This window comes from Choloepus didactylus, chromosome 18 (assembly GCF_015220235.1).
Source record: "Choloepus didactylus isolate mChoDid1 chromosome 18, mChoDid1.pri, whole genome shotgun sequence".
Classification (NCBI taxonomy): domain Eukaryota; kingdom Metazoa; phylum Chordata; class Mammalia; order Pilosa; family Megalonychidae; genus Choloepus; species Choloepus didactylus.
The window spans coordinates 15,609,735-15,622,546 of NC_051324.1; the positions used below are offsets into that span (position 1 = coordinate 15,609,735).

The following is a 12,812-nucleotide window of genomic DNA, read 5'->3' on the forward strand; positions in this document are numbered from 1 at the left end:
AAAGATAAAAAAGGACCATTAGCAAAATCTTGAAAAAGCAGATCAATGAGGAGAGAATTGCCTTATCAAATATTAAAATATGTAGGAAAGACTGATGAATTTGTCCCCAAAATTAAAATTTTCTGTACCAGAAAAGACATCATAAACAAATTTCAAAGACAAGTGACTGAGGAGAAAATATTTACAATATTTATAAACTGAAAAAGGATTAAGATCCAGAATATATAAAAAAAACTATATATCCGTAAGGAAAAGACATTCAATCCAACAGAGATGGCAAAGGCTATGAACAAACATGGCCACATCAAAGAAACAAAAATTCTCACCAGGAACAGGGAAAGGTAATACAAAACAGTAAGATACCATTTTTTCATAGATTAGAAAATTTTCTAAATATGATAATACAAAGTACTTCGTGAGGATGAGGGAACACACATGCTGATGACCACTGCTAATCAAAGTATGTTCACTTTAAGGGCAATTTAGCAGCATGTAAAGTTAAAATGTGTACAACACATATCTTAGCAATTTCACTTCTCGGAATAATAAGAATTTATTTATCTACTACTAAGTAAAAAAAAAACAAACACATGTACTTCAAATGCATGTGTGTGCGTGTGCACACACATGCATTTCATCCAAACAAACTAAAAAGTAGTAGGGGTCTAACTTCCAGCTCTACAGGAATTTACTTTGTGTAGCCAAAATGCTATGATGTAGGAAAAGAGAATTTTACTTTCTCCAAATGGCTCTACGGAAGAATACCATGCCCCCCAGCCTAAGGAAGCATCTTGACTTCTATTTACTTATCCTGGTTAAAGTGCATCTATTGTGGACTAGGTCCTAGATCCTGATTTTCTCTTCAATGTATTAACTGTCAGCAGTCCAGACAATTATGAAGAATAAAATCTCCTGCAAGTAACACTGTAAGACACATACCAGCAAGAAGCTTCCTTGCTACTGATGGTCGTCTTATTTCCTGAGGAAACATCTCCTTTGCTACAAAGAGTCTCCTCTCACTCTTTGGTGATGTACTTGGCCATCTCTCTAATAGCTTTTGGCTACCAACAGGAAATCTGCTTTGAATTTCAGAGACACATTTCTTCACCTTTTTTGGTGACAGTTTCTTTTCCAGGAGGGAATCCAAATCCTGCCATAAAACAGTCAATTTTTCTCTTAGTATATCTCATACACACACAAAAAAGTATGCTTTTTAATAACAAAACTGAAAAGAACTCCAGAGAAATCTGTTAATAAACTGTTATCTCTAATGGTCAGCAAGATGTTTAATTAAATGTTTTTTAAAATTTTCTTGAGATTGTTCACATACCATAGAATTATCCAAAGATCCAAAGTGCACAATCAATTGCCCATGGTACCATCATACAGCTGTGCATCTATCAGCACAATTAATTTTTTCCAATTTTTAGAACATTTTCATTACTTCAGAAAAGACAAAAAAGAAAACTCAGTTCCTCCCCTACCCCTAAACACACCCCCTCCATAACTGACTCATAGTATTGGTACAATACACTTGTTACTGTTGATGAAAGTATGTTAAAATACTGCTAACTGCAGTACATAGTTTGCAATAGGTACATTTTTACCCTGTATACTCCTCTAATATTAGCTTCTAGTTATAGTGTCATACATTTGCTCTAGTTCATGAAAGAGATTTCTAATATTTGTACAGTTAATCATGGACATTGTCCACCAAAAGATTCACTGTTTTATACATTTCCCTCTTTTAACCTCCAACTTTTCTTCTGGTGACATACGTGACTCTAAGTTTCCCCTTTCCACCATATTCACACACCATTCAGCACTGTTAGTCATTCTCATAATAACATGCTACCGTCACCTCGGTCCACTTCCAAACACTTAGGTTCAACCTCGTTGAATGTTCTGCTCATAATAAGCAACTGCTCCCCATTCTTTAGTTTCATTCTATATCCCGTTAACTTATATTTCATGTCTATGTGTTTACATATTATAATTAGTTCATATCAGTGAGACCATGAAGTATTTGTCCTTATGTGTCTGACTTATTTCACTCAATGTAGTGCCTTCAAGGTTTCTTCATCAACTCGTTTTTTTAAGACAGTTTTGTTCACCCACCATACTTTCTGTCCTAAGTAAACCATTGATGGTTCCCTGTATAGTTACATATTTATGTACTCATCACCATCACTACTATCTATTTAAGGACATCTCCATTTCTTCCACAAAGAAGGAAGAGTCAAAGAAGGTAGAGAGAAAAATGAAAAAGAAAGAAAATAAAAGAACAAAAAAACATGACTGCTAAAAACCAACAAAAAGGAAAGATAGAATTAAACTAAAGTAGAATAAAAGAGTCAGACAACATCACCAATGCCAAGAGTCCCATATCCCTCCCTTATGTCCCCCTCTTAAAGGCATTTAGCTTTGGTATATTGCCTTCATTACATCAAAGTAAGCATAATACAAAGTTTCTGTTAACTATAGTCTCTAGTTTGCATCGATTGTACTTTTTTCCCAATACCACCCTATTTTTAAAACCTTATAAGGTTGACATTCATTTGTTCTCCCTCACGTAAAAACGTATTTGTACACTTTATCACAATTGTTGAGCACTCTAGGTTTCACTGAGTTATACACTCCCAGTCTTTATCTTTCCTCTTTCTGTCTGGTGTCCCACATGCTCCTAACCTTCCTCTTTCAACCATACTCACAGTCATCTTTGTTCAATGTACTTACATTGCTGTGCTACCATCACCCAAAATTGTGTTCCAAACCTCTCATTCCTGTCTTTTCCTATCAGTCTGTAGTGCTCCCTTTAGTATTTCCCGTAGCACAGGTATCTTGTTCACAAATTCTCTCACTGTCTGTCAGAGAATATTTTGAACTCTCCCTCATATTTGAAGGACAGTTTTGCCGGATATAGGATTCTTGGTTGGTGGTTTTTCTCTTTTATTATCTTAACTATATCACACCACTTCCTTCTTGCCTCCATGTTTTCTGCTGAGAAATCCACCCATAGTCTTATCAAGTTTCCTTTGTATGTGATGGATCGCTTTTCTCTTGCTGCTTTCAGGATTCTCTCTTTGTCTTTGACGCTTGATAACCTGATTATCAAGTATCTTGGCATACGTCTATTCATATCTATTCTGTTTGGGGTATGCTGTGCTTCTTGGATCTGTAATTTTATGTCTTTCATAAGAGATGGGAAATTTTCATTGATTATTTCCTCTATTATTCCTTCTGCCCCTTTTCCCTTCTCTCCTCCTTCTGGGACATCCGTGACACATATATATTCACGAGTTTCGTGTTGTCATTCAATTCCCCGAGACGTTGCTCATACTTATCCATTCTTTTCTCTATCTGTTCTTTTGTGTGCAGGATTTCAGGTGTCTTGTTCGCCAGTTCCTGAGTGTTTTCTTCTGCCTCTTGAGACCTGCTGTTGTATGTCTCCATTGTGTTTTTCATCTCTTGTGTTGTGCCTTTCATTTCCATAGATTCTGCTACTTGTTTTTACAAACTGTTGATTCCTACCTTAGTTCGCCCAGTGTTTTCTTCATAGCCTTCGTCTCTTGTTATATATTCCCTGAACTCACTGATTTAGTTTAGCGCATTTCTTTGAAAATCTTTAATAGATTGTTTCATTAAAGTGAAACAATATCTCAACTGTATCTTGATTGAGGTGTAAGTTTGTTCCTTTGACTAGGCCGTATCTTCGTTTTTCTTAGTGTAGGCTGTAGTTTTCTGTTGTCTGGGCATCTAATTTCCTTGGTTACCCCAGTCAGACTTTCCCAGACCAGAACAGGTTCAGGTCTCAAAATGGGGTTATATTCAGGGTATATCTTAGAATAATGACAGACTTTTTTCTGTGAGGTTTCCAGTCACTGTGCTTTTCCTAACCTGCCCAGCAGGTGGCACCTGTCAGCCTGTCGCTTCCGAATGGTGTTAAGGAGGTGTGGTCCCTTCAGTTCCTGTTTGGCTGTTTTCCCCAAGGCTCTAGGATCTGGTTCTGAAGGGAAAGCTGGGCCCCACCTCCTTACACTTAGGGAAGATACATCCCCTAGGGAGTTATCATCTGTATCTGAATACTCTGTCTCGGTTATCTCCACCCCTGTCTGGATCAGAGTTTTGGGAACTGAAAATGGCTGTGGCTCTCTCCTCTGAGCCCCTCAAGCTGAGAGAGAAAGAGGGACAGAAAGCCCTCTTTTGGAGCTAGTACATGGCCCCCCAATTTCACTCATTGGCCAGAGGTAACACCCTGTCTTCTGGGTTCCCTCTCCCAATACAGATGAGTCTTTTGGTTCTGTAAGGTAAGTCATCCCTAAAAGCCTCTGTCTGCTTGTTGGGGGTTTGTAGCTTGTATTCAGCAGTCTATATTTGTTAAATAAAACCCCAGTTGGAGCTCAGCTGAGCTATATTCGCTCATTCTACTCGCTCAGAGGGTGCTGCTAGTTTCTAGCACAGCAAGGCTTTGCAGTAAAGCCTGCCGTAGGGGGAGGGGGCTCTCGGCGCAGGTCCACAACTTTTACTTACAGATTCTATGCTGCAATCTCAGGCATTCCTCCCAGTACAGGTTGGTATACGATGTGTGGACAGTCACAGTTGTCCCCCAGCAGTTATTCCAGATTATTTACTAGTTGTTCCTGGTTGTTTATTAGTAGTTCCAGGGGACTGACTAAATTCCACTCCTCTCTATGCTGCCATCTTGCCCCTCCTCCTAATTTAATTTTAAAACTTTGTAATTTGGGACATCCAATTAATTAATAAAAGGAATTTCCGCATGTTCTTTTATGTGTTTAGCTCATTAAAAACAATAACAAAGAAATAAAGAATCCGACTGCTTTTAAGGCATCCAAATCCTAAAATAAAGGATCACTATTTTAGAAATTAACTAGTCTTCAGGATATAATCATATAGGCTTTAAAAGCCTTTAAATTTCCAACAGAAACCTCATAAACTCAAGTGTTATTTTAAGTAAGCAAGCATACTGTATTAATGTAAATTTTCATTAACTAAAGAGAACTTAGCTTTGATAACTCATCACCACAATACTGATAGGAAATCTGTGTTCCCCCTTTCTTAAAGATGCAGATCCTCTAAAAGGTACCTACACATTCATTACTGGGAAGAGTGAGAGCCTATTCTCTATCTGATCAATACAAAATAAGGACAACTGAACATAGCTATTTCAGATGGTAATAAGGTAATTCCTTAGAAAAGGTGTTGATAAATTGTTTATCAACAGAAAGGATAAAAATTCCTTGCACTGAACATTTTCAAAAGGGAGATAAACATTATGTTCAGAAAATTTATTCAAGGGTATTCTTGCTCAAAATTTGGGAAAGGGACTAGAAAATTTCCTGAAAATGAAGATATGTTTTCAAAATGAAATCATTTTGGACAATAAATGTTTCTTATGGATAAGTTTAAAATGCATTATATGACTTGATCTGCTGATTAAAGTTCTGAGATCTGCATTTAACAAAGATATTCCTGATAGTGAGCTCTATATAAATAAATGTAGCCTGTGCAAATCAAGAACATATTTACTATCCAATGGAATTCTAAAGCCAGAAGGGCCCTTGAAGACAAAGAATTAGTTACTGGTAGAACTGGCATTCCAGAATTCTCCCCTCTACACACCACCTCTGCTCTATAGCTAACAGTTCATACTATGCCACACTAACATAAAGTGTCCTTTTATTTGTGGTGTAAAATGTACGGTGTAGTGGAAATAATACTGGAATGGGAGTCAGAAAATGGGAACTTGATTCCCAGCTTTCAAGAGAAGTAATTGTGTGATGCCTCTGACCTTTGCTTTTTTTTCTTTTTAATCTGTAAAACAGTAGTAATATAGCCTATTGCAAAGCACATTGTTGCAGTAAGAACCAAATGGCATAGTTGTGTGGTAGGACTCTGCAAACTTCAGAAACTATGAAGATTTAAGGGAATATTGTTCTTGTCATCATTGTCACACATTAGAACTAAAAACACTATGTATTCCTGACTAGTACATGCCAGTTATGATTTCTAGAAGCCTTAGCCAGATCACAGGATTTGAGGCTCTGCTTCCATTTATCTTTGTATTTCTTCTTTTCTAAAATCCATCTAGCTTAAATACTGATATTCTAATCAAGCACTAATCTAAGAGTGCTTTCTTGTTTTCCTTTTCTATGCTAATAAATTCTTTATTAAGTGGCATGGTCAGGGAATGGAATATTCTGTTTCATTAAAGGACCTGGCTAAGAGTTGTTGTATGTTCTATACCCAAGTCACCAATTCTCAAAGAAGTAAAATATAATAATATAGACCAGACTGAAAACAACAATAAAATAAAAATAAAGTGCTTCTTCCACCCTCTGTAAAGCTTTAATTTACTAGGGAGCATCTTTGTATTCTCCATAAATCATAATGAAACTGGGCACCAAATGCATTACTTCCCTGCTTAGAAAAAGGCACTTTTAACATAAATTGAAGTCAACACCATACCTCAATTTGTTGCAGGATATCTATAACCACATCAGAAACAGAAGGATCAGCATCCAGCTTGGCAGAACAAAGTGAAAGCTGGCGAATAAGACTGCCCAGTTCCCTATACCGAGCAGAAACTGGATGTTCCCCTCGGTCGGTAAACTGAGTGATAAACATCTGTAAGGCCCGAATGGCTCCTCGATGGGCAGCTGCCAGCCTAGACACTGCCCATGACTGGAAATAAATGAGACACGAGAAGTTACTGAAATATTCAGAACTGCCTAACATGAACCCAACCCTTAAGAATATTTACAGTCTATCTTTCCCCTATATAGTGCTATTGTGGAAACACTTCCAATAGAAAAGGGAATTGTAACTTTTAAAGGTTTTCTAATGACAAATAAAAGTCTTTTTCTTCCTAGTCTCAATTTCTTAGACCAGCAGCAACAACAAAAACCTATTTTTCAGTACCTGTTCCTTGGAAGGTAACCCCATGTTTGGAACACTTAGGGGTTTTCTCCCTCACTAAGAGGTTTCTACAAGCACTGAAGATAATATTAATGCAGAAAACCCACATGCAATACTAACAAAACACTGAAAATATATCTTATAATAATTATTCATCACAATTTAACTGCATCATACCTTCTTAGTGTGTTTAATTTTATGTGGACTCAATTTATCCAACTCTTCCTGGATTTCTTTTATCTGTTTTGTAAAGGGGGAAAAGCAATAAAATTCTTATCTTTCCACTTTTCTTTTTTTGTAGAAAAGGATACATCTTATCTTCTCCAAACTTAACCATTACTTCCAAAATGAGAAAAGACTCTTCATTCATGCACCCCAAAAAATAGTTTCAGGTTTCCAGTTCAAGAGGGTGGATAAAGTACAGACAGGGTTCACCTTCTATCCCTTGGTCCCCACTATAACAGGAATTTAATGTGAAGGAGTCAAGGTGGAGGTGACTCTGGAAAGGAAAAAGGGCCAGATTATGAAGTCTCAAGTGCCATGCTAAAGAATTTGGCCTTTATCTTGAAAGTTACAAAGAGCCACACTAAAGTCTTGTAGCAGAGGTCTGACATGGTAAAATTCATGTTTTAGAACAATCTCCCAGAATAAGGACTGAAATAGAACCTGAAAAGAATACAGAACAAACTTCAACTCAGGAATTTTCTTTTAAACAAAAAAGTTCAAGTTTTGGGTTCAAGCAATAAAGCTAATATGTGACTTCAGTGACCAGAAATGAGTAAGAGGCTTAATAATGAATAAGGCATGAAAGCTAAAACAAACATTTTAAAAAGTGTACCCACAGTGTAAAGAATGTAAACACCTGTTTATCGGTCATTAAATATGTCCTGAAAGACACTTGAACACTTCATGTTTTTCCTATTATCAGAATGTAGATGTACTACTGCTTAATAAAGGAATAATCAAATTATTTACTATCTTAGTTACTAAGCCTCTAGTACATTATAAACACTAGACCCATGGGAAACCAACAAGGTCCTTTTCTTCTATAGTTCTAGGGTTCATTTACTGGGGATCCTGGATTTCAGGGTAACTGACCCCACCTAATTTTGTATGCAAAAATACATGTTGTATAACGTAACAGCATTTTTCTGGAGAAAGGGCTCATAGCTGTTAATAAATTCTTAAAAGAATCTATGACCCACAAAAGTCTAGGGAGTTTGGCCATACTCATACAATATACAAACACACAAAGGCAAATGATAAAAAGAAAAGGAAAAGAATTAATTGTCCATATGTTCAGGATATTTAGCCTCATGGACTCAAAAGGATTCACAAATGATACTTTAGTATTAACATTTCTGAGACAAAAAGAAAACTGAAACTAAGAATGCAGTGTGCACAGCCGAATGCCCCCTTCTCCCTGGGCCCTCCATACCTGCTGTTGGAGGACATAGAGCATTCGGGCAGAACGGACAGCTTGCTCCTGTCTCCTGACAAGGATTCGCCGTTCTTCATCTGGATCCAAAGCCTCTTCTAGTCTATCTGAAAATATCCCCCCCCCCCCAAAAATGGATGATAAACCATATATAAGAACTTACTGAAATTTAAATTACTCTCTTATGAGAGATCAATTTGGAAAATCTGTTTTTAATTAAAAAAAATTGAGGCAATCTTAGCAGAAACATTTTCATTATTCCTTAGTCAAGAAACCAAGAATGAGTGGGTCGATGACTGACTCAGAGATGGAAGGAACATGAAGTCATTAACCAGATCAAGTTCCCCTCCAGGCAGGAATTCCCTGAACCAAATCCCATTCCACTGTGAAGCATGTGTTACTATTTTAAAACTCTTTATATTGAGCCAAAATCAGCAGCGCTTTTAACTTTTTTCCAAAAATTTTTATGACCTATTTTTATGTTTATCAAGATTACTTTTACACTTTCTTATCTTGAATTCAAAAGAGAAGTCCTTTCTCTGACACATTGTGATAGCAAGTGCTAAAATTATTTGAATGTCTACTGTTCTTATATATTTGTCAGGCAGTAAACCCTTGAATACCCTAATGTTCTACATTTTCACAAGGAGTGCCTGAGGGAGATGTAGTCTGCTCATTCCTTCCAGTCAATGGTTTTCAAATAGGTTGATCCCAACAAATTCTTATGCAAAACCCCAATATACAAATCAGATAAAAGAATATTTTATAAGGATATTTTGTAAGTTCAAATTTAATATTTACTCATTAAAAAGACAAACAATGAAAACAGTAAGGCTATTCTCAAAGAAAGCAAAAATTTGAAATCCGGAGTTGTAGGTACAGATGTGGTCTCAAAGGAGGCCATACAGCCAATTTCTCCTCGTTTGAACAGCACAATACGGAGAAATTACAGATTCACACACTTATATGGATACAAAACGTACCTGGTTCTGACCAGGTTTTTTTAACTGTTCACTTTACAGATGATTCTGATGCAATCAGAGCACTGGGCCTCATGGCTTTGTCCCTCCAACAGCATGGCTTCTACTAAAGTGTGCTGTTGGTCTTACCGACACCAAGTAACGTCATGAGGAACAAGCCACAACACTTCCATTATTTTTATGTAAGAATCTTTTTGAATTGTTCATGATATTACATAACTTTCTTTATGAAGACCCATAGGAGTATGACGTATTAAGATAGCAAGAGTTAAAATCATTTGAATGTCCCAGGTTGTGGAATACTGTTTTCCTCACACAATTGTTTTGTTTCTTCTAGACTGTGTGACTTCTGCATTGGATCATACCTCCCCCTTGAGCTGGCTGCTAGAGAGCTCATAGACAAATTTGTAACTCATCTCTAGTAAATCTTATTTTCCTTTCCTTATTTTTTCCTGGGTCACAATAGCCTCATTTATCTATTTTTATTTCATTGTGTTCAATCATGGGTATTTTGGAAAGGCATCTTCAATTCCTTATATAACATGACAGGGTACATATGCATATATGAATCAAATTTAAAATGCAAAAGAAAATTCTAGAATATGCACTATCCTAGCACAATAGTTCCTTTTCATGTTCATCCTCACACTAGGAAAGCAAGGCTTGATTCTCCTACTACCAGGGAAACATAAGGGTACTGAGAACAATGAATTGTGGATAACGTATAGGATGATTCCACCCCTTCCTTTCTATCTTGTGATCAGATATTTTACACATAGCATATCCACAACTTCCCTGTCACTGGTGTGTGTGTACTCATCTATCCATTAGAAGTTAGATTTGGTTTTATGTATAGCACATATACACTATGTTCTTTTTTTGTGTGCAAATTAAAAATCATTTTGCCATAACATTTTTTTAAATTACCTATATAACTGCTTGTTGAGTTGTACTTTGAAAGTTAACACCTTTTGCATATATATTTTACAATGGAAATAACTGAAATTGTGGAACTGTAATCCATAACATTCTTTGAAATTTGCTAACTACTTATTAAATTGTACTTTGAAAGTTATCACTGTTATGTATACATGTTAAAGTTCACAATAAAAAAAAAGGCACAAAAAAAATCATTTTATCAGAAGGACTTTTGGATAAAGTAGGAAAACATTACAGAATAATGTGCAATCAATGCCAGAAGACCTAAGGTTAGGACAGCAGGAACCCCAAATCCTAGGCTGGGCTCTTCATCAGTCTACTTACAAAGTGCAGCCTACACACAGGAAGGAGCTACTGGAAAGAGGGATCGGGACAGAGTAAACTCTCCAGAGAAAAAGATGTTGGTCAAACTCAAAGTCCAACAGCCTTGCCATGAATATTTACACTCTAGTGAACCAACACACTAAAGGAGGGAGGGGCATTTTGGGGAGTTGCAGGAAGAATGCATTTGAACTCTCCCACACTCATGATACCGCTTCAAAAGATTGAATTTTCTTACCTTTTTTAGTTATTTCTTCAATTTTATGGATACAACTGCTCAATTCTTTCTGGAGTCGCTGAACTTCTAGCAGGCTTTTATGTTCATCTATCTTGGGATGCAGCTGAAGTCCTGGATCACGGGTTGGTGGTGAATTTGGCACAGTAAAATCTAACTTTCCTGGATGACATGTATACAGGGATACCTTGGCACCTGAGCTGGCAATTTCCACTTTGGAGGGCTGGCGGCTGCATTGCAAGCCTTCCTGAATTTTTGCTTCCTTCCTTTCTACCCTGTGGTCAGATATTTTATACTTAGTATGTCCACATTTCTGAGAGATCTGGGGATGATTTCTGAGATGATATTCTTTCACATGTTCTTCAAATTGTCTACGTTTCACATCTCTTTTGGCTAGGTGGACAGCATAGCTAAGTTTCTCTTCTGATATGACAGAAAATGAAACAGAACTGCTTAGGTCAGGACCATCTCTAAAATCCGAATCTTTACAATGGTATGATTCACTGTATGAATGCTTCAGTTTTTCAATTCTAATTGCATGTGGGCAAGAATATCGGATTGCCAAGTTGCTTGAATGTGTAGGAACATTTCTATTAAACTGCAGCTGGTTCTTTTGAAAACAAACAAAAGTAAGCAAACATTAGAAAAATGACATATTGCATGGCTGGTATATGTCTATCATTAAGTTTCTAAAATTTCGCCCCAAGATTATTAGTGCTAACAGGCATTTCTGTGTTGTACTGATAGAATCAGCTACTTTCATATACCCCTGGAGTCATCACCTGCCCCTGCATCTATCCCACAATCACCAGTCCCACAGTTTTATCCTTCTGTTTACTCTAAAAGTCAAACCAGAAAGCTTCAAGTACAACCAGTTAGTTCCTCAATTCCCTAGTTATGCACTTCTGTTCTGTTTCAAAATGACAGACTCTAGCAAGTGATCAATATAATCCATTAAGAGCTTTCCTGAAAACTGTTCCACAGACATAAAACATAGCCACACTGGACCTAAGCTATTTCTTCAGGTCTTCCTATGATTTTTTACCCCATGGCTATACTACATCCTGCACCTAAGCGCATCTTGCCACAAACATTCCACTTGCATCTTCTTGTGCAGGCTTAAGTTTTTGCCAACATTAATCATAACAGATACAAGCTTTGTTTTGTTTTGTTTTTTAACTAACAAATAAAGGCATGTTTCCATATTCCTATAGTTTTCATTATTTTTCATGGTTGCTTTTTCCAAAATCCAACGACTGGCTTTTTTCATGTTTAACTATAATCCTACTATTAAATAATTAGATAGTTTCAGCTTTTCCACTAACAGAAATTTTACTTCAATTAATATCTTCACAGATTTAGGCTCTATTTTTTTTTAAATCTTTTTATATTATTTCCTTAGGACAAATTCCCTGTCCCAGGATTACTGGATCAAAGGGAACAAACAATTTTATGGCTTGGGCCTTCCTGAATGGACCTATCAAGGACAGAAAAGCAGCCCTATGAGAATCCACACCTACAAACTTAACAAACCCAGTCCTGTGATGCTTTATAAAGGAGAGGGCCTCCCCAACTGTCATAGTAAAGTAGACTGTATGTAAAAGCAAGTGTATGAAGCACTAGTTTCTTAAAATGCACTGTAATAAAGCTTCAGAAAAATACTTTGGAAAACAATAGTAACAGTTAAAAACATCACTAGAGAAAAAGAAAGGTTACCATCTGAAAGGTACAGAGACTAATGAACAGTACTTGAAACTTACTACTTTTTTGGGGGTGAGACTTTCCCCCAAAAGGTAAAAATAAAGTTAAGATATCTAGGGGTTTTGCTGTTAAGTACTAGAAAAAAACGTGGGTGCATTCCTCTTCAATGGGCCTAGTGAAGGACTTTCTAGTTAGGACTCAAAATCCAGACACGGTAGAAGAAAAGATTGATAGATTTGACTACACAAAACAAAAACAAAAA

At 36.6% G+C, this 12,812-nt stretch overlaps 1 protein-coding gene across 11 annotated transcripts in view; it reads right to left on the reverse strand.

Moving 5' to 3' along the window:
- Positions 1-12,812, reverse strand: part of KIAA0753 (KIAA0753 ortholog) — a 73,433-nt gene that overhangs the window by 50,503 nt on the left and 10,118 nt on the right. For 9 of the 11 annotated variants that reach the window (XM_037809593.1, XM_037809592.1, XM_037809591.1 and 6 more), the window contains 5 exons: positions 10,853-11,459; positions 8,375-8,481; positions 7,114-7,176; positions 6,487-6,702; positions 940-1,150 (listed from right to left, as the gene is read on the reverse strand). In XM_037809593.1, coding sequence (XP_037665521.1) covers positions 940-1,150; positions 6,487-6,702; positions 7,114-7,176; positions 8,375-8,481; positions 10,853-11,459 — 1,204 coding nt within the window. Of the gene's footprint in view, positions 1-939; positions 1,151-6,486; positions 6,703-7,113; positions 7,177-8,374; positions 8,482-10,852; positions 11,460-12,812 lie in introns of those variants that run through there. The other 2 variants (XM_037809590.1, XM_037809598.1) reach the window with 2 other exon arrangements.